Source organism: Orycteropus afer, unplaced genomic scaffold (assembly GCF_000298275.1).
Source record: "Orycteropus afer afer isolate SDZICR_OR568_19922 unplaced genomic scaffold, OryAfe1.0 scaffold00042, whole genome shotgun sequence".
Lineage (NCBI taxonomy): Eukaryota > Metazoa > Chordata > Mammalia > Tubulidentata > Orycteropodidae > Orycteropus > Orycteropus afer.
In genome coordinates, this window is record NW_006921629.1 from 11860040 (window position 1) to 11886184 (window position 26145).

Genomic DNA, 26145 nt, shown 5'->3' on the forward strand with positions numbered 1-26145 from the left:
ATATATATATATATATATATATATTATGTTGGACTTTTTTCAGTCAGCATAAGGTTTTCAGTGTTCATCCAGGTGGTAGCATGTATCAGAACTTCATTTCTCTTTATGGCTAAATAATATTCCATTGTATATACGTGTCACATTTTGCATATCCATTCGTCTGTTGACAAACACTGAGTTGTTTCTACTTTTTGGCTATTGTGAATAGTGGACACATGTGCATAAGTTTCTGTTTGAGTTCCTGCTTTTGGGTATGTGCTTAGGAATGGAATTATTGGGTCATATGACAATTCTTTTTAACTTTTTGAGGAACCACCACACTGTTTTCCCATGTGGAAACATTTTATAGACCCTAAGAACCCCTACTTTCAGCAAGCAAGCTTGTGCCATCTGTACATCACAGGTTGTTAATGAATCTTCCTCCAATCCTGATGCCTCATTCTTCTTCATATAGTCCAGCAAATGTACTCAGCATACACATTGAATAAGTATGGTGAAAGAATACAGCCCTGATGCACACCTTTCCTGATTTTAAACCATGCAGTATCTTCTTGTGTTCGAATGACTGTCTCTTGGCTTATGTACAAGTTCTGCATAAGTACAATTAAGTGCTCTGGAATTCTCATTCTTTGCTGTGTTACTTGTAATTTGTTATGACCCACACAATCGAATGCCTTTGCATAGTCAATAAAACACAGGTGCTTGTTAAAAGTGAGGAAGACTTGTACTGATGAAGATCAAAAACTACAGCCTTCAGAATGGATTACACCACAACATAAAGAAAACAAAAATCATCACAACTGACTGATAAGCAAGATGATAAATGGAGACAAGATTGCCATTGTCAAGGATTTCATTTTATTGGTTTCATAATTAATGCCCATTAATGCCAAGCAGTGGTCAAGAAATCAAAGTATTGTTTGGGCAAAATCTACTGCAAAAGCAAAGATGTCACTTTGAAGGCATCTCCTGACCCGAGGGTGCTCCTGACCCAAGCCATTGTCTTTTCAGCAGCCTCATATGTGTGTGAAAGCTGGACAATGAATAAGGAAGACCTCACAAGAGTTGATGCATTTGAATTGTGGTGTTGGTGAAGAATATTGAATATACCATGAACTGCCAGAAGAGTGAACAAATCTGTCTTGGAAGAAATGCAGCTGCCTTGGAAGTGAGAATGGCCAGACTTTGCCTGTCCTATTTTGGTCATGTCATCAGGAGGGACTAGTCCCTGGAGAAGGATATCATGCTTGGTTAAGTGGAGGGTCAGTGAAAAAGGGGAAGGCCCTCAAAGAGATGGATTGACACAGTGACTGCAACAATGACCTCCAGCATAGCAACGATTGTGAGAATGGTGCAGGATCATGCAGTGTTTTTTCTGTGGTATATGGGGTTGCTGTGACTTTAAATCGACTTGATGGCACCTACCAACAACAAGAACCTCCAAGGTAAAGAACTCAGCATCCTCCATGATTTTTTGACCACAACACTTTTCCATCTTCACTGCCACTGTCCTATCATGAGCATTTATTAACGTCTTGAGAATAGTGATGTTATATCACTTAGGTTTTATAGAAGAAGGTCCCAGAACTATTTCATCTTTGTAATCATTATGTGGATTAATAAATGAATGAAAATTTTGGCCCTACCGTGATAGGTTGAGAATATCATCCCATATAATTTGGAGGTTTTTTTTTTTTTGTATGATGATGTCTTTCTTGGCTAGATAAGAACAAATTTTCTTGTCTGAAGATACCAGAACACAAGTAGCATGTGTTTACTTAAAAACATTCTAATTAGGTGAAAGGTTTAGGATCTGAGAGACCAGCACAGAAGAATTTTATAATTTAAGGGAGATTATTCAGGGAGCCACTCTAATTATTTTCACATATTGCATTTTTATTTTGTAAGCTCTGCTAATATAACTCTCTGATTAAAGGTCTTTGCTTGTGAATTTTGGACCAGTAAGCAACATCATGATACCACACAATCAACACTTGTGGAAGCAGCAGTCAAGAAGTCAGATGATGTATTGCACTGGGCAGATCTGCTGCAAAAATCCTCTTTAAAGTGTTAAAGAGCAAAGATGGTCACTTTGAAGAGTAAAATGTACCTGGCCTAAGCCATGGTATTTTCAATAGCCTCATATCCATGTGAGAGCTGGACAATGAATAAGGAAGACTGCAGAAGAATTGATGCATTTGAATTGTGATGTTGGTGAAGAATATTGAATGTACTGCGGACTGCTAGAAGAACGAATAAATCTGCCTTAAAGGAAGTACAGCCAGAATATTCTTTAGAAGTGAGAGTGGCCAGACTTCATCTGTCATACTTTTGTCGTATTGTCAGAAGGAAACAGTCCCTGGAGAAGGATATCATGTTTGGTAGAGATGATACCCGACTTGACAGCACTTAACAACAACACTTGTGAAAATTACCCAAACTAAAAACCAAATCCACTGCCATCAAGTCAATTCCTATAGCAATCTTATAGACAGAGTAGAAGCGCCCCATAGGATTTCCAAGGCTATAAATCTTTACAGAAGCAGACTGCCACATCTTCCTCCTGTTGGCAAAGAATACTGAAAGTACCATGGACTGTCGGAAGAAAGAACAAATCTGTCCTGCAGGAAGTGCAGCTGGAATGCTCCTTGGAAGTGAGAATGGCCAGACTTCATCTTACCTACTTTGGTCATGTTGTCAGAAAGGACCATTTTCTGGAGGAGGCTATCATGCTGGGTAAAGTGAAGGGTCAGCAATAAAGAGGAGGACCCTCAACAAGATGAACAACATGGACAGTGGGCACAACAATGGGCTCGGGTGTAGCAAGGATTGTGGGGATGGTGCGGGACCAGGCAGTGTTTTGTTCTGTTGTACACGGGGTCGCCGTGAGTTGGAGCTGACTTAATGGCACCTAACAACAACAATAACACATCTTTCTCCCATGGAGTGGCTGGTAGACTTAAACTGCTAGCCTTTTGCTTCGCATTCAAGCACTTAACCACTGCACCACCAGGGCTCTAGTACATCTCATAAGGTGATTATAAACTACTGTTCCTGCAAAATTATAGTTATTAAACATTAGCCATCCACCCCTGGGATGGAGTCTGTGTGCTGTTTATGTATCTGATGCTACTTGGGGGAAAAGTTTTTAAAAAAACAAGGCAGAGTGTTTTTTGTAACCTCCAGCTGGGGGCCATTTAATATGAACATTTGTTCCATATAAGCCCTGTGCTGGTTCTGGGATATAACTATGCCTCACCTAATCCTTTCATTTGTCAGGCACTGTGCTAGGGACTGAGGGAGATACCCAAAACCAGACCAAACCCACTGCCATTGAGTCAATTCCTACTCATAGCAACCCCCATTGGGTTTCCGACGCGGTAAATCTTTGCAGAAGTAGATTGCCCAGTCCTCCTTCTCTGGAGTGGCTGGTGGGTTTGAATCCCCAACCTTCTGGTTAGCAGTCAAATGCCTTAGGCACTGTGCCACCAGAGCTCCTTGAGGGAGATACAGTGGTAACTAAGACCCCCTCTGTGAGTGTGTAGTCAAGTTCAAGGCCAGTATAAAAATAATGACACTGCTAATATCGGGCAGGGTGAGAGGCACACACTTTAAATTGTTTTCTCAGTAGGAGACACAGATTACCTGGGAGCTACTGTCTCCCGCAGGCTGGCATTCTGATCAGGAACAAACAGGGTGCTTGGCTAGAGTTGTGATGCCATTCCTGGCATGCTATAGATCAGAGGCCAGCAAGCTTTTCTGTAAGGGGACAGATAGTAAATATTTTAGATCTTGCAGGTTATACAGGGTTTGTTGGCAACCACTCAACTCTACCTTTGTAGTACAAAAGAAGCTATAGCTAATATGAAAGTGAATGGATATGCCAGTGTTCCAGTAAAACTTTATTTATAAAAACAAGTACTGGGCCAGGCTTGGCTCATAGGCTATGGTTTGCTTACTTTTACTACAAAGCAGTGTTACCAAGACTTCAGACATTCACAAATTGCATAATTTATTCCACCAAATGCCATTGTAATGATTTTTATCACACCTGCATGCCGCTTACCCTGTTAACTGTTGTTAGCTGCAGTTGAATTGGCCTCTGACTCCTGGTGACCCCATGCACAATGGAACAAAATGCTGCCCCATCCTACGTCATCCCTGTGATTGGTTGCAAACCAGACCATTGTATCCATAAGATTGTTGTTGGTTGAGTTTGGAAGTAGATCACCAGGCCTTTATTCTTGGTCTGTATTAGTCTGGAAGCTGCGCTGAAACCTGTTCAGGATCATAGTAAAACACAAGGCTCAGTGACAGATCTGAGTTGTGGCTGTGAATGAGGTACGTTGGCCAGTAGTCAAACCTATGTCTCCTGCATGGGAGGAGAGAATTCTGTCATTGAGCCACTAGCGTCCTCATCCTATTAACTACTTGATATTTTTCTTTAAAAAGATAGATACTTGAAAAAAAAAAAAAGAAAATGCAGTTATTGTAAAAGGAAATTTTATATCACTACTATAATGAGAGGAGCTCTGGTAGCATAGTGGCTAAAGCACTTGACTGCTAACCAGAAGGCTGGCGGTTCAAACCCACCAGCCACTCCTCGGAAGGAAGGTTGGGCAATCCTACTTCCATAGTGATACTGCCTCGGAAACCCAAGGAGGGGTCGCTATGAGTCGGGGCCGACTCGAAGGCACATAACAACAACAACAACAACTATAATGAGAGGAGCCCTGGCGGTGCAGTGGTTAAAGTACTCGACTGCTAACTGAAAGATTGGCAGTTTAAACCCACTAGCCACTCCATGGGAGAAAAATGTGGCAGTCTGCTTCTGTAAATATTTAGTCTTGGTAACCCTGTGGGGGGCAGTCCTGTTCTGTCCTACAGGGTCACTATGAGTTGGAATTGACTCAACGGCAGGGGATTTGGGTATTTTTTGGCTATTGTACTAAAAAACAAATATCATGTGCCATGAAATGAAGGAAATTCTAAAAAGAAATACTATAAAACACAATGAAGTTATTGCAATCTAACTAGATTCTGTTGTCTGTCCAAGGCTTATAGAAGCTCTAGTGGTATAGTGCCTAAGGCGTTTGACTGCTAACCAGAAGGTTAGTGGTTCAAACTCACCGGCTGCTGCTTAGAAGGAAGATGAGGAAATCTACTTCCATAAAGATTCACCACCTTGGAAACCCAGTGGGGGTTGCTATGACTCAGAATCAACTCGATGGCAGTGGGTTTGTCTAAGGCTTAGAACCTGTACTCTGTACTCTTTTGTTAATAAAGCATGGATTCCAAAAAATCCAAATGCACTGCTGTTGAGTTGGATCCAACTCGATACAGATACAGAATAATTCCATTACCACAGGATCCCTGGATTCACCTTTTATAACCATGCCCCACTCCCTCCTGCCTTCATACCTTCCCATCCCTCCATGGCCCCTAACCTCCAACAACCACTGACCTGTTCTCCTGTCTCAAAATGTTACAGAAATGGAATCCTAGGATATAGCCCTTTGGGATTGGCTTTTTTTTCCCCCTTCACTCAGTATAATTTCCAGGAGATGGGTCCAAGTTGTTGTATGTAGCCATGGCTCTTTTTTACTGCTAGCACAGTTTGCTTAGCCGGTCACCTGTGGAAGGATATCTGGGTTATTCCCAGTGTTTGGCTATTGTGAATAAAGCTTCTATAAATATTCATGTATAGGTTTTTGTGAGAATGTAAATTTTCATTTCTCTGGGATAAACACCCAGGAGTACTGGTTCATATCATAAATACAGTTTTAGAACCAACTGCCAAACTATTTTCCAGAATGGCTGCAGCATTTTACAGTCCCCTCAACAATGTATGAGTGATTCAGTTTCTCCACACCCTCACTTGCATTTGGCGTTGTCACTATATATATATTTAAATTTTAGTCATTCTGCTGAATGTGTAGTGATATCTTACTATGGTTTTAGTTTGCATTTCTCTGATGGCTGATGATGTTGAACATCTTTTTGTGTGTTGTCATTTGTAGATTTTCTTGGTGAAATATCTTGGTTCATATCTTTTGACCATGTTCTAGTTGTTTTATTTTTAACTGTCGGGTGTTTTATTATTTTATAACAGCATTATTGAGACATAATTTATATACCATATAATTTACCCATTTAAAGAATACCATTTGATGGCTTTTAGTATCTTCACAGAGTTATACAATCTTCACCTCAATAAATTTTAGAATATTTTTATCCCCCCCCCCCCAAAAGAAATCCTATACCCATTATCAGTTCCTCTTTGGTTCCTTCCAGCCTTACCCCTGCCCTCTATCATGTCCTAGCCAACCACAAACCTACTTTCTGTCTCGATAGACCTGCCTGTTCTGGGATATGGGTATAAATGAAATCATATAATATGTAGCCTTTTGTGACTGGCTTCTTTTACTTAGCATACTATTTTCAAGGTTCATCTATATTGTGGTGTGTATCAGTTCTTCATTTCTTTTTATTGTCAAATACTATCCCATCATATGGATGTGCCACATTTTATTTTTCCTTTCACTACTTGGACATTTGGGTTGTTTCTACCTTTTGGCCATTATGAATAATGCTTCTACATATGTTCCTGTACAAGTTTTATGCTGACTTATGTTTTCATTTCTCTTGAGTATATACCCAGGAGTGGAATTGCTGGGTCATATGGTAACTCTATGCTTAGCCTTTTATAGAACTGCCAGACTGTTTTCCAAAGCAGCTGCACCATTTTATATTTTCACCAACAGCATTCCAATTTCTCCACGTCTTTGCTGACACTTGTTATTATCTTTGTTTTTGAATGTAGCTGTCTTATGCTGGGTTCTCTAGAGAAGCAAAACCAGTGATATGTATAGATATCGTTGGTATCTCTATATATCTATATCTATATATATATGAGAGAGAGAGAGAGATTTATCCCAAAGAAATGGCTCACAAGATTATAAAGGCTGACAAGTCCCAAGTCCATGGGTCAGACATGAGGCTGGAGGCTTCTCCTGACTCATGTAGCTGCAGGGGCTGATGAATCCAAGACTGGCAGGTCAGATGGCAAGCTGCTGGCTCAGGGCTGTGCAGGCTGATGATTCCAGGATAGGCAGGTAAGATGGCTGGTTGCTGGCTCACAGGCTTCATGGGCTAAGGAACCTTAAGTTCATCAGGCAGTATAGCAAGCCTCTGGCTCAAGTCCAAAGAACCAGAGGTCAGATCATGACAAGCCAGATGCAGGATCCAGACAGAGCAAAAAGCTAGGGAGCTTTGCCAGGATGTCTATATATATTGGAAGCAGGCCACACCCCTGAGGAAACTCCCTTTCAACTGATTAGCTCTCATAGCAGGTCTCACCATGGAGGTGATTACATTATGTTAGATACAATCATGGGTGATGACTACATTGTAACTGTAAACCACTGAGAATCATGGCCCAGCCAAGCTGACACACAACTTAACTATCACAGTACACATCTAGTGGGTATAATGTCTTTGTCTTTTTAAATTTTTATTACTATTGAGCTGTGAGCATTCTTTATATATTTCTAGATACTAGTCCTTTTTTAGGAGCTCTGGTAGCGTAGTGCCTAAAGCACTTGACTGCTAACCAGAAGGCTGGTGGTTCAAACCCACCAGCCGAACCACCAGCCACTCCTCGGAAGGAAGGTTTGGCAATCTATTTCCATAGAGATACCACCTTGGAAACCCAAGGAGGGGTCGCTATGAGTCGGCTCCAACTTGATAGCACACAACGACAACAACAGTCCTTTTTTGGAGGTCCAATTAGATTTTGGTATCAAGTCAAAGAACTTATTGTTTTAGCTTTGCCTTTTGTATTGACCATCAGTCTTTGCTAAAATAGAAAGACCTCATTAACCATCCCCAAAGATCCAGTTCTATAGAGTGATCCTCAATGCAGGGCAGAGCTACTGGGTGACAATGTGTTGGGAGATGGGGAGAAAGGATGAGGTATCTGGAGAACCACATTCTTCCCTTGGCACCAGGAAGTCTTTTTCTAACTCCTGCCCCTGTTCCTGTTTTTCTTTTTGAGACTCTGGAGGAGGAGCTGTTTGGGAACAATGAGGAAAGTCCGGCTTTCAAGGAGTTCTTGGACCTTCTGGGAGACACAATCACGCTACAGGACTTCAAAGGGTGGGTTGCAGCCAAGAATTGCTCTGGCTCCACTGATGAGGCCCTATTGGAGGGGTGAGGGGCATGCAGCTCAGTCTCAGGGATATAGTGTGTGAGAGTAAAGAACACACACAAAGAGCGCGATTGGTTTTTCAGCATGTGATGAGCACTCACTCACCGGCATTGCTAAGGAAAAGGTGTTGCAGGGATACTCCAGAATGACAGATTATATGAAAGGCATTGACATGTGGCCTTAGGCTGCATGATGAACTTGCTTCACCACAGATTGGCCTTTCTAAATCCATTTAGCTCAGACTGAGAGTAAAATGGATCCTTTTCTCTTAGCTCCAACCTGCCAGGCATTAGGGGAAGAGGCTCTGGTGCAGTTTTGGGGTGAAATGACCCTTTTTAGATAATATACAAAGAATGGATAATTTCGAATATGAATATAGTAATCCTTTCTATGGTTCTCTAAATGGACATAAAAATGGCTATTGAGGCCATTGCCTGCAAAAATTCTGGTCCTTGATTTTCCTTGGCAAAGGCAAGATTTGGGAAGGGCCTTCAGACCTGACCAGGCTGGTCTGTGCTTGGTGGCTGGTTCATGGCTGAAATCGCCCAGGGTTCCTGGCTCCAGCAGCTTGATTAACAAGATCTCTTAACATCATGTGTGACAGCACCTCGCCTAGTGCCTGGCATATAGTAGGTCCTCAATAACTGCTTCCTTCCCTCCTCTTGTTGCTTTTCCTTTGTCCTTTCTCCCCTCTCACTTCTTCCCCCATCTAGATTTATCACTACTGTCTCGAGTCAATCACAAATAGATTATAGTCCCAGCCTCACCATTATTAGCTCTGTGACTTTGGACAAGTGGCTTAACCTTTGCAAGCCTCAGTTGCTTCATCTGTAAAAAAACAAAAGGAGATAAATACAGTACCAACTCCATGAGGCTCATAGGGATTAAATGAGATAATACATGGGAAGCATGTAAACTCATGCCACATACAGAGTGAACACTGGTAGTCGTTACTACTCTTGTTCTTGTTACACCATCTTTCATTGACTTTACGATGCCATTGGAGTCCATGGATGGTATAGATGGTTAATGCACATGGCTGCTAACCAAAAGATTGGAAGTTTGAGTCCACCTGAGGTGCCTCAGCAGAAAGGCCTGGCAACCAATGTCTGAAAACTCAGCCATTGAAAATCCCACGGAGCACAGTTCTACTCGGACACACATGGGGTCTCTGAGTCAGAATCAATTCTAAGGCAACTGAGATGTTAAAATGTGAAGCAATGTGGGTGTTAGGATAGATGAAGTGCTGTATGTGAAAACCAGGAAGGACTCCAGAGGTCATGTAATCCCATTTGATTTTACGGGAAACTGAGGCCTCAGAAAGATTAAGTGAGATCCTCAGGGTCATGTGCTAACTTAGTGGCGTAAATGCCTGACTGGAACCTGGAGTGCTGACCCCCAGCAGTGCTGGTGGGACTGACATCTGAGTCCATTTCATTTCATTGTCTTGAAGGACTCTGCACCTTCCTCCTCCTCCTGAAGAACAGGATTGAAAGGTGGCAGCTGTGGTCCCATAAAGGCAGAAGGGGTAGCCTGGAAAGCCCACCCAGTTCCTTAGTGCTTTTTCTTTCCTGCCTGTGAGGAGAGAGCCAGAGAAGGGCCTCCCTGGATGCCTTCCAGCTGGGTGCTACCATGGTTGGCCTCCATACTGAAAAAAAAAAAAAATCCACTGACATTGAGTTGATTCCAACTCACAGCAACCCCCATCGTGTTTCCAAGGCTATAAATCTTTACAGAAGTAGATTGCCTCATCTTCCTCCCATGGAGTAGCTGGTGAGTTCAAACCACCGACCTTTTGGTTAGCAGCCCAATGCCTTAACCACAGCGTCACGAGAGCTCCTCCATATTGGGGACTAGCTGGATAGAAGTCAAGTATCTGCCACCTCATGTTACTGGATTCAGATGTTCCTGTGGTGCCTACCACTATCCTACCTGGTTGCCCTGGCTCTGGGCTGAGGACTTAGACATGGTCTTGCAGAGAGCAAAGGCCTCTGCCTGCTCCCAGCCTTAGGGTCCGCTACTACCTGGGATGGGCATATGCCTGGGGTGGTGGCTGGAGAGCCTCCTTTCCCACATGACTGTCTTATGTGGAGGGGACACAGCCAAGGCTTGAAGTGAAGGTTCTACCTTTGTCTTTTCTTTTTTTTTTTTTTAAATTGAGATGAAATTCACATAACATAAAATTAACCATTGTAAATTGTACAATTCAGTGGTATTCACTGTACAGCCATCACCACTATCTAGTTCCAAGAGCTTGTCATAACTCCAAAAGAAAACCCTATGTCCATTCATTAGTCATTCCCTAATTCCCTTTCCCCTAGTCCCTGGCAACCATCAAAGCACTTTCTGTCTCTATGGGTTTACCTATTCTGGATATTTCATGTGAATGGAATCATATAATACGTGACCTTTTGTGTCTGACTTCTTTCACTTACCACAATATTTTTGAGGTTCAACCACATTGTAACATGTGTTAGTACTTGATTCATTTGTATGGCTGAGGAATATTCCATTGTATGAAAAAAAAAAAAAAAAAAAACCCAAACTCACTGCTGTCAAGTTGGTTCTGACTCATAGCAACCCCTCCTTGGGTTTCTGAGGCGGTATCTCTACGGAAGTGGATTGCCCAGTCTTCCTTCTGAAGAGTGGCTGGTGGGTTTGAACTGCCCACCTTCTGGTTAGCAGTCAAATGCCTTAGGCACTACGCCACCAGAGCTCCCACATTTTATTTATCCATTCATCCACTGATGGACATTTGGGCTATTTCTATTTCTTTTGACTGTTGTGAATAGTGCTGCAATGAACAAGCATGCACATCTATTCCTCACTTACTGATGATCTCATTATCTGACATTTCTCATTTACAACTAGAGTGAAAAACCTACCATCTGGCTATATTGTGCATTAAAAGTGTGCCAAGGTGCAAGGTGAGAATGACACTGACTGTGATGGTTAAGGTTATGAGTCAACTTGCCTGGGCAATGATTTTCAGTGGTTAGGCAGTTATGAAACCTGGCAGTTATGTCATTATGTAATTTGGCAGTTATGTAATGATGTAGTCACCCTCCATTTTGTGATCTGATGTGGTCATTCTCCATTTTCCTGTATTGCTGTTTTTTCACATAATGACCTGGTCTTTGGAACCTAACCATGTTGATAAGTGAGAAGTAAGTATATATGCATTTGTGTGAGTCCCTGTTTTCAAGTCTTTTGGTTTATACCTAGCAGTGTAATTGTGGGTCATATGGTAATTCTATGTTTAACTTTCCGAGGAACTGCCAAATTGTTTTCCACAGAGGCTGCACCATTTTACATTCCCGCCAGCAGTGTAGGAGGGTTCAAATTTCTCAACATCCTTGCCAACTCTTTTCGTCTTTTTTAATATAGCTATCCTAGTGGGTGTGAAGTGGCTGCTGTTGTCTTTTAAATGATAGATTTATGGTCAGAATCATACAAGTCTGTTCTGAGGTGCAAATCTACCTGCTCTCCCCACCCTGATCCTCATTCCCTGTGCCCTCGGCTCTCGCCTGTCTTCTGGTTCATGCTCCCGCCTCATGTACTGTGGGAAGCTTGCACTGTTTCGCCCATTTCCCATCACTCTCTTTATCTCCGAATCCTACCCTGTTCTATTGACAGTTTCCGAGGAGGCCTGGATGTGACGCATGGACAGACAGGGGTGGAATCAGTGTACACGGTATTCCGGGACAGAGAGATCATGTTTCACGTCTCCACAAAGCTGCCCTTTACTGAAGGTGACACCCAGCAGGTAACCTGGTCTGGGAGGGCTTTGGGAGCTCTGGGGCATGCGAGGTGAAGGCGGGCTTCCCACCTGACTTGCCTGAGGGATTTGGGTCTCCTCCCCATTTTCATAATCCATTTTCAGTGTCTTCAAAACCTGTTCCACTTATTATGTTGTCCTTCCAAGTCCTCACGGCAGCATCCCTGGGTGGGAGGCAGGACCGGGTTCCTGTCGTTCCACCTTGGCCAATGAGACTGCAGCTCAGGGTGGTTAAGAGACTTTCTTGAGGTTTCACAGTTGATGAGAGGGCAGAGCTGGAATCAGAATTCAGGTGTCCTGATTCTATAGCCTGGAGTTAGGAGTGCCTGGAGGCTTGAAAACCAGCTTTGCCATTTATGTGACTCTGGGCAAGTCGCTTAACCTTATGGCCTCATTTTCCCTGTCTGTGAAATAGGGATGATACGATTTACTTCAGAGGGTTGTCATGGGGATTGCATAAGGCTCTGAACACAGGGTTCAGCATGGTGACTGCTTGTGGTAGGCTTCCTGCGTACAGCTGTTCACTATCCATGCTCTAGCCTTTTTTCCTCCTTTTCAGCCATGGAGATGCAAAGCTGGTTATTGCATGAGACCACCTGCCCCCCACCGCCCAAGCTTTCCACAGCCTCATTCTTACCATCTCTGCCCATGGGCAGGAATCTAGCCTCCACCTTAACCAGGGAACCTGAATGAGGTGTCCACTTCCATTGTTTTCTTTCTCTCTCTCACACTGGTTCCTCTGACAGCCATGTGTCCCAGGAGGGCTGGGCTGTTCTCTCTCTGAGCCCTGAAACCTGCAGCTGGTTTCCGGCTGTTGCAACACCATTTGCCCCTCCCCACTCTATTGCCACTCTTTCTTAGTCTCTAGGAAAATTAGAAAGACAAGTAGCCCTTTGCCCAAACTCTGACCCATTTGTTTCTGAGCAGAGAACCGGGGAGGGAGCACAGATGTCAAATTGTAAACATAGTGCCTGGCTTCTTAGGAAAAAAGGAAATTGGCAAACGAGACTGTGATTTGGCTCTAAAGTAACAACGGAATGTTCCAGAAACAAATGGGAGCAGGATTCCTTTAGGATCCGAAGGAGGTTTTCTCTCAGCGTTTCACCTTTGATCTTTGTTACCTCACGACTCCCTGTACCCTCTGCCCCAGCCTGAGGCTAAGGGTCTTTCAATCTCATACCTCATGTATGTCAAATAGGAAGCTCTTGGCCAGGACTGAGTAGATATCCATTTTCTCTTCCCAAGAAATGAGATGATGTGTGTGGAATAAAGAAGATAATTTGTATAAAAGTGCCCAGCACGGTGCTTGTTTATAGCAGGTGCTTGGTTAATGAGAAACTCATTGTGAAAGGGCCTAGCGTAGTGCCTGCATACAGTAGGTGATTAATAAAGGAACATATATGTAGATAAGCACTAGCTAGAACGTGGTATACAAGAGGGGCTTATCGTTTGAAATCATATGTGTGAAGAGCCTGGACAGATCAGGTGACTCCTGACAGACACACTGTAGGTGCTTGGTGGTTGGGGTCACTGGTGGAAGCCCTTCGAGCAGCTTAGGATACTGGATTGGGATGGGATTTCTCTCTTTGCCAGGACTTCCACAAAGCCAGATTGCCCATCTTCTCTAAACTTGGCTCTCTTCCCTCTGGTAGAATGGTTCGTCCCCTCATCTCTATTAATTCCACATTTCCATCAAGACCCTACCTCTGCCCAGTTACCTATTCCAGGAAGCCTTCTTGGGTTACCATCTGAAATCGTCCTCCTCTCTGCCCCCATAGCTTTAGGCACTGCATATGCAGCAGCTGACTTAGCACTTATTGGCTGGTGGCTTTGTTAGTGTTCTCAGGCAGCTTCACCTATGTTTGTGTCTCTCCTGGATCACTTAGAGGCTCTACCAAGCAAGAGCTGGCCTCACTTTTTAAATATTCTTCCCAAGTCCTGAATCAGGGCTCTGCACACTGTAGAGCTCAGTAAAATGCCTGCCAGCCTCTACAAGCAACTTGGGCGTCTTCCCGCTCTCTTTCTCTCTCTCTCTCTCTCTTTTTTTTTTTGTAGCTTCTAAAGATTGAAAGAAGAGCTCCCCTGGAGAGCTAGGTCTCAGAGTCCCAGGGTTGATATATAAAGATAAATAGTGAGGAATTCCTTGTACAGATCTATTCTGTTTTGAGGATGCTTTTATCTGACTTATAACAACTGAACACCTTTCATTTAGCTCCAGAGAAAGAGACATATTGGGAATGACATTGTGGCCATCATCTTCCAAGAAGAGAACACACCGTTTGTCCCAGATATGATTGCCTCCAATTTCTTACATGCTTACATTGTTGTTCAGGCTGAGAACCCGGGCACAGAGACCCCCTCCTACAAGGTAAGGAGATGCCTATAGGAGGAAATGGTGGGTCCAGACACCTCACCATGCTTTATGGCTTCAGCAATATCAAAGGACACCAGCTTTCAATAACTCATCAGACCATTCTCCAAAATGGCATTCCTAACCCTCGTGTTGGTTTAAAATGATGTGATAGATTATCTTCAAGTTCCCGGGTTTCTGGGGTTTGGGAGCTAGACTCTTGGTAGAGAGCATCTTCTGAGATTCTCTCATCCACCTTGCTGCTTCCAGGCTTGTCAGGATCTAACCCAAGGGTTAGAAGCGCTCCGCGCTCCATGCCCTATTTAGAATCCAGTAATGCCATTTGCTAGAGTGAGACAGAGCTAGAGGAGAGAAAGAAAGAGAAACAAAGTTGAGAGGATTATCAGGAAAGGGGAGAGAAGAAGGGTAGTGGCAAATGAAGGAAGGAAAGGAAAAGGAGAAATACTGATGGCAAGAAAGGTGAAGAGGCAGGTGCCTGGTCGAGCCTGGCCTTGGGTGGTACCTCTGGTCCAGCCATTCTGAACAAATGACCAGTCTTAATTTAAAGACTTTCAGAGAGGCAGGGTTTGCAAGCATCTGGGTCAAAGCTTCCTGACCAATAGGTGGTTGGTCATTCTGGCTCAAAATCCTCTCTCACGCAGGTGAGACAAAGATCGTGTGGCCATTGATCGTGTGGCCACTGTCCTCAGCAGCTAGCACCCTGCCCTCTCCTGATGGTTGTATTGCAAACCCTCCCCTTCTCTTCTTCCCATGAAATAATCCTAACCTCTTGGCCAATCGTTTCTCTATATCATAGTGACACTGATGAACATGGTACCTGTGGTAGGTAGATTGAGGTCGAGTTTTTAAGGGAGCTGTTAGGTGGTCTTTGAACCCCCCCCCCCCAAAGAGATGTGCAAAATGTTGAGATTATGTACTTCCTTGCATTTTCTGGAGAGGCAGGCTAGAGCTCCTTGCTCCCCAAAATGAAAGGAACCCTGATCCGTGGGAGAGAAAAAATGAGCCTGTCATTGCTTATGGGAAACAGTGAAACCTGGATATGTCTCCTGTGTCAAAACTTTAGCTCACGCAGCTTCAACTAGGGTTCATAAACCCGTGGCCATCTTCATGAAGTATCAGTTTCACTCAAAGTGGGCATTCCAGCTTAAGCAGTTGGATTAAATTGTTGCTGGAAGGGCTTTTACTCATTGAGCACCTGCCAAGTGCCAGACACTGTGCTAGAGGTGAGGCTCGAGTAAGTGATGAACAGAACTAGCCTTCAGGGCGTTCCTGACCCTGAGAAGGGACAGAAGGCCCTATGAGTACAGTTTAGGCACTGGGCAGCTTAAACAGCCAACTGGTTTGTTCTTTTCACAGCCAGGAGAGGCAGAGGAGGTGTCCCCGGGTGGCACAGACAGTCAGGCGCTTGACTGCTGACTGGAAGGTTGGCAGTTTGAACGAACCCAGGGATACCTCAGGGGAAAGGTCTAACAGTCCGCTTCCAAGGTCACAGCCGTTGGAAACCCTATGAAGCCATTCTCCTCTGCACACGTGGGGTCATCTTCAGTCAGAATCAACTCAACAGCAACAGAGTTGGTTTCTGTTTTTTTTGGTAGAAGTAGAAGAGCTACTGAGAGAGATCCCTGAAATAAAGCTGTGTGTTCGGAGGGCTCCCAGACCCTTCCCGTCAGTCGTCTGTGTGTGGCTTGTCTGCTGGGCCTCTGCTGGCAGGGAGAGGCCTCCGGCAGACGTTTCGTATTTGCATTTAGTTCCTAATAGGAAATGGACCTCAGCTAACTGGCTTCTCCACTCTCCCAAGAGCTTAGTGGAGTGGTGTGCCCATCCACAGAAACTCAGAGATCCAGATAAAGCATCACCTCACTCCAACTTTGAGCAGAGAAGCCTGTACAAAATCTTCCAAGCATTGTCCGTGGTCCAGGGAAAGGCATCATCCTCAGAGAGGTGGTGAGAAGCAGAGAAGTAGGGCCTCAGGGAGGAGCAGGGCCGAGTTCCGGACAGGAGGCCTTCTGATCCACCTGCCAGGCAAATACAGAGGCTGGAAGGTGTTTGCCTGGCAGGCGAGAAGTGTGAATGAGGGTTGGAGAGACAGACAGAGTGCTGTCCACCCACACCCCCAGATTGGAGGAGAACCTGCTTAAGTTCCTCAGGGGGTCCAGAGTGAGATGGGACCTGGGCTGACCCTGGCCGGCTTAGAGTCTGTGGCAGAGGAGAGGAGAGGAGAGGAATACTTCCTCAGGGCCTGAGCAATGCTCCAGGAAGCCTCCACGGGGAGCACCAACAACAGGAAATGAGAGAGGGGAGGGAAGGGCTGAAAAGGGAAAATGTGTGAGAAAGGGCCCAAGATGGAAAGGCTTGGGAGCCCAGACTCCGGGTCCTGGCCCTACCCCTGACTGGCTGTGTGACCTTAGGCCAGTTTCTTCCCTCTCTGGGCCTCTTGTTTCTGCCTGTGCAAAATGAGGAAGTTGGACTAGACGACCTCTGACCAGTCCTGACATTCTCTGTGAGGGGAAGAAGAGCAGTTGAGGAAGGAGTGTGTGGGGGTTGGAGAGTGGGTTAGGAAGTGGTTTGGGGGAAGTGTGCCCTTTATTAGGCACAGGTCAACAGAGAAAGTGAAAAAAACGCCCAGGGTGATGATGGTTACTACTTCCTGGGTGCTCGCTCCTTAAGTCCTTAGAGGCATGGTCTTCTTTAGTCCTAACAACCACTTGGTGAGGCAGGGCCTCTTATTGGCCCTATTTTATAGGGGGAATTAAGAGTGAGGAGCTTATGCCACTTAAGGACTTAAGGTTACTCAAGACCACAGAGCCAGGCAGTGGTGGAACTCAAGTTCCCGTCTAGGTCCACCCGGGATCTTCATCGTTGAGCTGTAGTCCAAAACCCACTGCCATCGAGTCAATTCTGCCTGATACTGACCCCTATTGGCTTTCCAAGGAGGTAAATCTTTGGGGAAGTAGATTGCCCTGTCTTCTTTCTGCTGAGTGGCTGATGGGTTTGAACTGTCAACCTTCTGGTTAGTAGTCAGTTGCCTTAGGCACTGCACCACCACCAGAGCTAGTAGCGGGTGGGAATTTGGCTCCACAAACTTAGGTGTGCAAGAAATGTCATACCATATTATTTTTTGGAAGTGAATTTAGTCCCCATCCTGCCAGGTTGGAAGGATTGGAAGGAAATTCCACCTCAGCTGTCACTAGGATTCCTCCCTGCCCTCCCTGGGGGACACCCCCTTCCACTTGTGAAGTCTTGAAAAGGTCTCAGGAATCTTACACAGAGTGGTCCGTGGGGTGGGCAGGGCTCTGTCTGTGCCCCTCCCCCTTACCCATCACTACTGATGTGTTTCTTTCTCTGGTCTCTGAGGCAGGCTCGCAGGCCACACTTGGGCATGGGGCTCTGTCGAGTGTGGAGCCCTCTGAGGTGCTCTTGGTCCTCCTTTGTGTGTCCTCATGACTCGCAGCCTTCCAGGCTCCTTCTGCTTTCTGGCTTGGGAGATTCCCTTCCCCAGAGTCACCCCCTCTAGCCTCTCTCTCCCTCTAAACCTGCTCTCCTGCCTCGGCCAGCAGGGTCTAATCCAATCCCCTCACTGAATTTAGAAAACAGGAAGGTGATGTTGTGTTCAGGCCACTTCTGCTTTCAGCCAGGCAACCCAAACGTCCGAGAGAAGGGGACACAAAGGCCTGGCCTCCAGAAGGAGGGGGTCAGGAGAGGACCAGAGTGGGGATAGAAGATGAATGGCTCACCCAGTGAACGATCCTGCTGCCTGGCTTCTCTGACACGACTGCCATGGCCTGGTTGTCTGCTTGTCAGCTTAGCACGAATTTAAGAGTGTGTCTGAAGCCATTTATCCAGGCAGCACAGACCACACTAGGCTAATGTGTGAAGGAGGGGGAGGCCAGGTCAGGGCGAGTTGGGAAACGCTGAAAACTGGGCCTGGCCTTTCTCTATCCTCCCAATGCCTCCCCACCACCCCGTCCCCAAATCTGCCCTGTGGGTGGAGTTCTTGACTGGTGCCATGCGTGCACGTTGGGCGGGGTGCAGCAGGGGACTGTGTTTAGCAGCTGGAACCCACTCAGAAATCACAGCAGCTCAACACACCATTTCCTGACTCTCAGCACTGCAATTCAGGCCATGTAGACAGCCTTGAACTTAGGGGAAGAAAGCCTAGTGCCTACCTCTACTCTACTCCCTCTCCTCCAGACCCTTGCAGGGCCTTTCCTTGGCATGGCTCCATGCTGCCAGCTCAGCCAGTCTGGCAGACTCCCTGCATCTGCCCTACTTCACAGGCCAGGCAGGCTGGCAGTGTGCCAGGCTGAGCTCACATCATCGGCCGTGGGGACAGGGAAAGGGCAGTATCTGGAGAGCTCTGCAGTCTCGTGAGGTAAGAGCAGGTGAAACCAGGGCACCCCTGTGCAAAAGAGGAGGAGGAGGTGTGGGGCCATCTCAAGGCTGAGACCACCATGCTGGGTACCTGCTGCTCTCGTTCCATTAGTTCATGTTTTACCCAGGCTGGCTGGACGTGCACGCCCCATCCTGAGCCTGGGAGACCCCCGTGCAGAGCACCTTAATGCCCCACTCCTGCCCCAGCCTGTGAACTCTGTCTAAGCCTCACCCAGACTGGCAGACCCTGTGTACAAACACAGTCCACTGCCTGCACACAAGCTCTCAGGGCTTAGAATGGAGGTGGGTTCCTGTCTCTGCCCTAGAGCTTCTGATTCATACGGTTTGTTTTGTTGTTGTTGGGGGTGGGGGGAACCCCTGCTATTGGTATTTATTTTTTAAACACTCAGAGTGATTCTGATATATGGCTAGGGTTGGTGGGGGGGGGGTCACTGTTAGGGGAAAAGAATCCCAGAGCCAGGTTGGGAGAGGTTTGAATTCTCTATTCATCTCTTTGGCTGATCAGCTCTGTGACTCTGGGGGCATCGCTCCATGGCTCTGGGCATCTATTTTTGTAAAACCAAAATCCAAAAAAAGCAAACCCACTGCCTTCGAGTCAATGTCATTGCCACCCTGTAGGGCAGAGTAGAACTGTCCCATAGGGTTTCCAAGGCTATAAATCTTTATGGAAGCTGACGGCCACTTCTTTCTCCCATGGAGTGGCTGATGGGTTTCAACTGCTGACCTTTCCGGTAGCAGCGGAGCACTTACCCACTGCGCCACTAGGGCTCCTCCATCAATAAAACGGGTAGCAATTCTCATTGCACCTTCCCTAAGGATTAACATCACAATGGAATGAGGCGATAACAGCTCCTGGGCACTTGTGCTGTGTTATAGTTAGGATCCTAGGCAGCTCCTCAACCCTGTGCAGTCATCCCGCAAACACTTGCTCTGGCCTCCAGGAATGCAGATGAGAGAATATAGCTGGTGCAGCCCAGCCCAGCCCCACTTCTAGGAATGGTGACTGGAAATGCCCGTTTTGGCAGTGGCTCTCGGGAATTGTTTTATTTGTATACTCTGGACAGTGCATTCTGGGAAGAGGAGGAGGGGGACGGTGAGTCTCTTTGTTGTGGGAATGTGGCTTCTGTGTGAGTAGGGTACAGAACATGTTGTCACCAGCACCTCTGATCTCTTCCCTCGGGCCCCACACTTCCATTCTGTGTTTCAGGTCTCCGTCACTGCACGGGAAGATGTGCCAGCCTTCGGGCCCCCTCTGCCCAGTCCCCCTGTTTTCCAGAAGGTAAGAAATTCTTTTTTCCGCTCCTCTCGTTTCTGAGGCCCTAGATTTCGGTGAAGGCCCTGGGTGGTGCAAATGATTAACGTGCTTGACTGCTAACCGAAAGGTTGGGGGTTTGATTCCACCCAGGGTACCTCGAGAGAAAGGCCTAACTTGAAAACTCACTGCTGTCGAGTCGGACCCGACTCATAGCGACCCCTTCGTGGGTTTCCGAGGCAGTATCTCTACAGAAGTAGTTTGCCCCATCTTCCTTCCAAGGAGTGGTGGGTGGGTTTGAACCACCAGCCTTCTGGTTAGCAGTCAAGTGCCTTAGGCACTACGCCACCAGAGCTCCTGGAGAAAGGCCTGGCCTGGCATTCTACTTTCCGAAAAATCAGCCATTAAAAACCCCACGGAGCACAATTCTACTCTGATACACGTGGGGTTGCCATGAGTCAGAATCTAATTGATGGCAATTGGAGTGAGAGTCGGCTTTTAATTCCTTAGCAGCAGTTGCTGGAGTGGAGAGGTATTTGAGCCGGGAATATCAGGGAGGCCCTTTTGCGGGGTTAGGGGAAATCTCCTTACCTGGGCCTTCTCCCCATCTCTCTTCAGGTGGCCAGTTTGGCCCCATTGGGTTGGGGAGTGCCTTTCTGGTATAAGAAGCTGTTTTTTGTTTTGTTTTGTTTTTAAATATATACCACATTCCATTCCCAGGAACCTTGGGCAAGGTTCAGACATAGACATATCTGGTGGGTGTGGAGGGTTGATTTCCCAGGACCAGGGAAGCTGGTTTCCATGATGGCATATTAGCAGGTGGGCTATTTCTGATCAGATGTCAGAAAGGGGAACTTTCTGGGGCTCTTCTCCCCACTCTTCTGCCTACCTGTAACTGAGGCTGGAGCCTTTTTGGCAGCAGCTAAAGGTGGGAGAATTCCTAGGGCATCTTATCTGTTCCAGGGTCCAGAGTTCAGGGAGTTTCTGCTCACCAAACTCACCAACGCAGAGAATGCTTGCTGCAAATCGGACAAGTTTGCAAAGCTGGAGGTGAGAGCATGGTTTCTGAAGGCCTTCCCCTGCCTTCTCATTGCCTCTTAGCCAGCCTCTCTTGGGGGTCTGTTCTTGGGGGCTGCTCAAGGCAGGGAGCACTGTCTTTGCCTCTCTAAGCCCTCAGCCCTATGTTGGTATGACAACCATTTCTTCTTGTGGCAACTCCATCCAACTTCAGGTCTAGTCAACCATTCACCAGTTGTTTATTGAGCATCTGCTGTGTACCAATCTGGGATGCATCGATAAGCAAGACATAGTCCCTGCCCTTTTAGATCTCACAGGCTGGTGTGGGGTGATGTAGGGGACATTAATAAAGAACAATTGCAATATATGTGCCAGGGGCCTGATAGAGGCCAATACTAGGGCTGTCGCTCAGAGATTGTAGTTAGTGCTTCAGCCTGTGGGAAATTGAGGACATGTTCAGGGAAGGCTTCTTAGAGGAAGTGGCCCTTAAGGTGCTGAATGTTGATATTTGATGAGCTTTTTGCCAGGAGGAAAGAGTGGGTAGGGTTATTTCAGGCATGGGAAACACTATGAGCAAAAGCCTGACAGAAGAGAACATGACATCTGGAGGGAGCTTCAGACAGTTTGGTGTGGCCTGAGAAAGGATTCATGTGGGAGATAGAATGGTGAGACTCTCAGATGGAGAAGCTGGTTGGGGTCAGGTCAAGAAGGGCTCTGAGGGCCAGGCCAGAAGTGTTGGCATCCTAATAAAATTTTGATTAAATTTGATTTGATGTTTGATTCGCATGCTAGGATTACTCTGATGGTGGTGGGGAGGATGAGTTGAAGGAGAGGTGCTGGAGGAAGGGAGACCAGTTAGAAGCTATTTCAGGAGTCCAAGAGAGATGATAAAGCTTAGAGCATGGGAGGAAATGGTTTAGAATCAGAGTTGGTGAGACTTGATGGACCCTCGGGTAAGATTGGGGAAGTAGAATTGTAGGGCAACTCTTTAGTTCTGTGTCCTGGGCTCTTCACTGATATGGGGGAGACAAGTTCTCTTTAGGACCTGTGGATCTGGTTGTTGTTGTTGTTACTTGCCATTGAGTCGGCCCCAACTCATAGTGACCCCTCCTTGGGTTTCCCCTCCTTGGGTTTCCGAAGCAGTATCACTATGGAAGTAGGAATGCCCAACCTTCCTTCCAAGGAGTGGCTGGTGGATCTGGAGGTGCCTACAAATGCTGGGTTGCTGAAGGGACTGGTCCTGGTCTGTGTGAATGGTGCCCTCTGGAGGCTGTGTGAATGGCCCAGGAGGAACATCTGGATGGAGAGGACCTGTGGGTCGTTGGGTACATGGATGTGGGGCTTTGACAGAGATCTAGGCTGGGAATCAGCAGGGTAGAGGTGGTGGAGAGAGCTGAGGGTGTGGGGAGATGGTCCAGGGAGGAGGGGTAGAGGGAAGAGAGCAGGAAGCCAGTCGTGGAGTATTATTAGTGTTAACTGCAGCATTTATGAGTGTGGAGCCCAGCCTGGCTGTAGGTCCACGCCTTTGCTGGATACAGTTACTATCCATTCAACTCCCTATCCTCTTCCCTTCTAGGACCGGACGAGAGCAGCCCTCCTGGACAACCTTCATGATGAACTTCATGCCCATACACAGGCCATGCTAGGACTGGGCCCAGAAGAGGACAAGTTTGAGAATGGGGGCCATGGAGGCTTTCTGGAGTCTTTTAAGGTACGGGCACAAGAATGGCTGGGGATTGCTGGGGCAGGGAGGTCCAGGGTCAAGAAGGGAAGAGGCCCAAGGTTTGAGTGATCCTCACCCTGGAGCCCACGTGCCAGGTAGAGGTGGCAGCACCAGGAGGGTCACCTAATGTGTTTGCAAAGAGCAAAGATATCAGAAAGTGGGAGAAATTGGGGCGCCTTGCATGCCAGCAGTGACTCCAGTCCCTCAACCTCTCTCCTTGATCTGGACCATGTAATGGCTTGGGAGTCTGATAAGCAGGGACAGGTAATGACAGCTTTAGGAGTGGAACTAGTACAAACCAAGCATGTTATTATTGTCATCTGCCTGTTTGTGACTAGGAAGCCCAGGGCAGGATGCCAGAAGCAAAGACACAAGCCTTGGGGGTCTTTAGCAGCCAGTGTGGGATGCTGCAGTAATTTTTTTTCCCCAGTTGGCAAGGCATTGGAGGGCCTGACTAGGGCCAGTGGGAAGGAGTTATAGACAGATTATTTTTGGGCTTTGCAAAGGGAAGAACTTGCTAACCTGAATGAGCTGCTAAAGGAAGCAGTGAGCTCTCTGTCCCTGGAAGTATTCAAGTAGTGTTTGGAAAGCCACTTAGCTGGCCGGGGTCAGATAAGTCTCATCATCACATGGTTATTGAGTGTTTGTTGGTCCACGCAGCACTTTCATGTCTGGAATCTGACTTGAGCTTGCTGCAATCTTGTGGGGATGGCTGAATGAGCATTGTCCTTTTCACTAACACACGGGGATATAGGCTGAGAGACCACCAGAGGCTCAAAACCTTGCACTTCAGTAGAAGTGGAGCCTTTTTCCCATCTAAGCTGTCTGATTCTTAGCTCAGCTTTTGGCTGGTTTACCCACTAGGGAATTATTTATAAAGCTGAGGACATTGATGGTTCCATGAGATAATTCTTTCCTTCCATGTGGGATGGTTCCTTTCACCATACTCATTCAATTTGTATGCTGAGCAAATAATCCAAGAAGCTGGATTATATGAAGAAGAACGTGTGATCAGGATTGGAGGAAGACTCATTAACAACCTGCGACACGTAGATGACACAACTTTGCTTGCTGAAAGTGAGGATGACATGAAGCGCTTACTGATGAAGATTAAAGACTATGGTCTGCAGTATGGATTACATCTCAGTACAAAGAAAAGAAAAATCCTCACAACTGGTCCAATAAATAGCTTCACAGTGGATGGAGAAAGATTGAAGTTGTCAAGGACTTCATATCACTTGGTTCTACAGTCAACACCAATGGAAGCAGCAGTCAAGATATGAGACGACATATTGCATTGGCCAAATCTGCTGCAAAAGATCTCTTCCATGTGACAAAGAGCAAAGATGTCTCCTTGAAGACTAAGGTGCACCTAACCCAAGCTATGGTATTTTCAATCACCTCTTAATGCATGTGAGAGCTGGACAATGAATAAGGAAGACCGAAGAAGAGTTGATGCTTTTGAGTTGTGGTGTTGGAGAAGAATGCTAAGAGTACCATGGACTGCCAGAAAAGCTAACAAATGTGTCCTGGAAGAAGTACAGCTGGAATGCTCCTTGGAAGCAAGAATGGCCAGACTTCGTCTCACCTACTTTGGTCATGTTGTCAGAAGGAACCATTCCCTGGAGAAGGATATCATGCTTGGTGAAGTGGACGGTCAACAAAGAAGGAGAAGGCCCTCGATGAAATGGATTGACACAGTGGCTGCAAAGATGGGCTCAGGGATAACAAGGATCGCGAGGCTGGCATAGGACCGGGCACTGTTTCATTCTGCTGTGCATAGGGTCGCTGTGAGTTGGAGACGACTCGATGGCACCTAACAACAACATGTGGGAGACAAGGGTTCGATTTCTGGCCCCTGCACCTTGTGCACAGACCGCACCCATTGTCAGGGGAGGCTTGTGTGTTGCTCTGATGCTGAACAAGGTTTTGCTGAGCTTCCAGATTCAGACGTTGTCCTGGTTCCCTAGTGCCACTCTGACAAGAATATACCACAGATGGGATGGTCTCAACAAAAGGAGTTTATTCTTACAATTTGGAGGCTTTAAGTCCAAGTTCAAAGTGCCAGGCTCTAGGGGCTGGGTGAAAGCCCCTCAACCTCGGGGTCTAGCTCTGCTTCCTGCTCCCGGCCCACTGAAGCTAGAGGCGTTTCTTCACTCAGACGGCTGCTGGCTGCTGAGGCTGAGAAGCCTCAAGGTTGACAAGTAAAAAGGCACAGTCCCGATGTTACCAAACCACACGGCAGACCATTAATTCAAGTCCATTGTAAGTCCCAAGGTCAGCAGAGCATGGCAGGCTGCTGAACAAAGACACGGCTACATGCAGGGTCCAAGCATGCCATAGGCTGGAAACCATTCCCAAAGCTACTTCTTATATATGGGAAGCAGACCACATACCCAAAGGCAGCTACTCAGCTGCTTGTGGTAGATTCCACCATGGAGTTGATTGCCAGTCTCATCATGGGGAATAACTACCACCAGCTGCCCAGCCACTCAACCAGTCCCAGCCAAGTTGACACACAAACATAACTACCACAATGGACTAGGAAGAAAGGCTTAGCAATCTACTTCTGAAAAAGAGCCAGTGCAAACCCTGTGGATCACAGGGGTCTGATGGGCAGCTGATTGTGAGGCTGGTGCAGGGCCAGGCAGAGTTTTCTTCTGTTGTGCATGGGATCGCCATGGGGGCTGACATGACAGCAGCTAACAACACAACAACAACAACAACATGTCTAGGATTAGGGTTACAACCACTGGTGTTAGAATCTCAGCTCTTCCACTGTTGATCCATGTGCTGCAGGCTAAGTTCTTTAAAGCTTGAAGGCTGTCATTTTTTCATCAAAAGCACAGAGATGACAGATAAGACCTCTGTCACAGAGTTGTGAGAATTAATTGAGACAATACCTGTCAAAGTGAACTTTACCTGGAATGCTGTAACTGCCCAGAAGGGTTTGCTGTTATTATTTTTGTGTAAAAGGAAACCTTCACATTGATTATCCCATCTCAGTCCCCATGACTACCCTCGCGGTGCCCTCTGTGGAAGGCTATTATTATGGGTATAGTAATTTTGGTGTAGTAACTTATATCCAATTTTCATAATTATGGGTATAATTTTATATACGAGGAAGTTAAGACTCAAAGACTGAAGTAAGAGTCAAAGTAATTTGTTCAAAGTCACCCAGCAGATGCAGGAGTTTCATCTAGGCCTGCTGGGTTCCAAAGCCGGTGGTGCTCTTAACGGCTGTGTGATACTGCCTCCCGGTTTCTGACTCAAAGATTTAAGGTTCCACCCACGCAGGCCCAGGCAGGCCAGGGTCAGTCCCTGGCTGCCCAGCTGGACCGCGCAGAGCAGGGCACACAGCTCAGCTGGCCCTGGGTGGGGCCAGCTGCGGACATTCCTCCTG

General features: G+C 46.5%; 1 protein-coding gene across 1 annotated transcript in view; it reads left to right on the plus strand.

The window, feature by feature from the left end:
- The window catches only part of RAP1GAP2 (RAP1 GTPase activating protein 2), a 145985-nt gene that overhangs the window by 90422 nt on the left and 29418 nt on the right, over positions 1-26145 (plus strand). Inside the window, exons 10-15 of the mRNA XM_007937578.2 lie at positions 8057-8157; positions 11846-11975; positions 14200-14355; positions 19958-20029; positions 20966-21052; positions 22596-22730. Of these exons, the coding sequence (XP_007935769.1) occupies positions 8057-8157; positions 11846-11975; positions 14200-14355; positions 19958-20029; positions 20966-21052; positions 22596-22730 (681 nt within the window). The remainder of the gene's footprint in view (positions 1-8056; positions 8158-11845; positions 11976-14199; positions 14356-19957; positions 20030-20965; positions 21053-22595; positions 22731-26145) is intronic.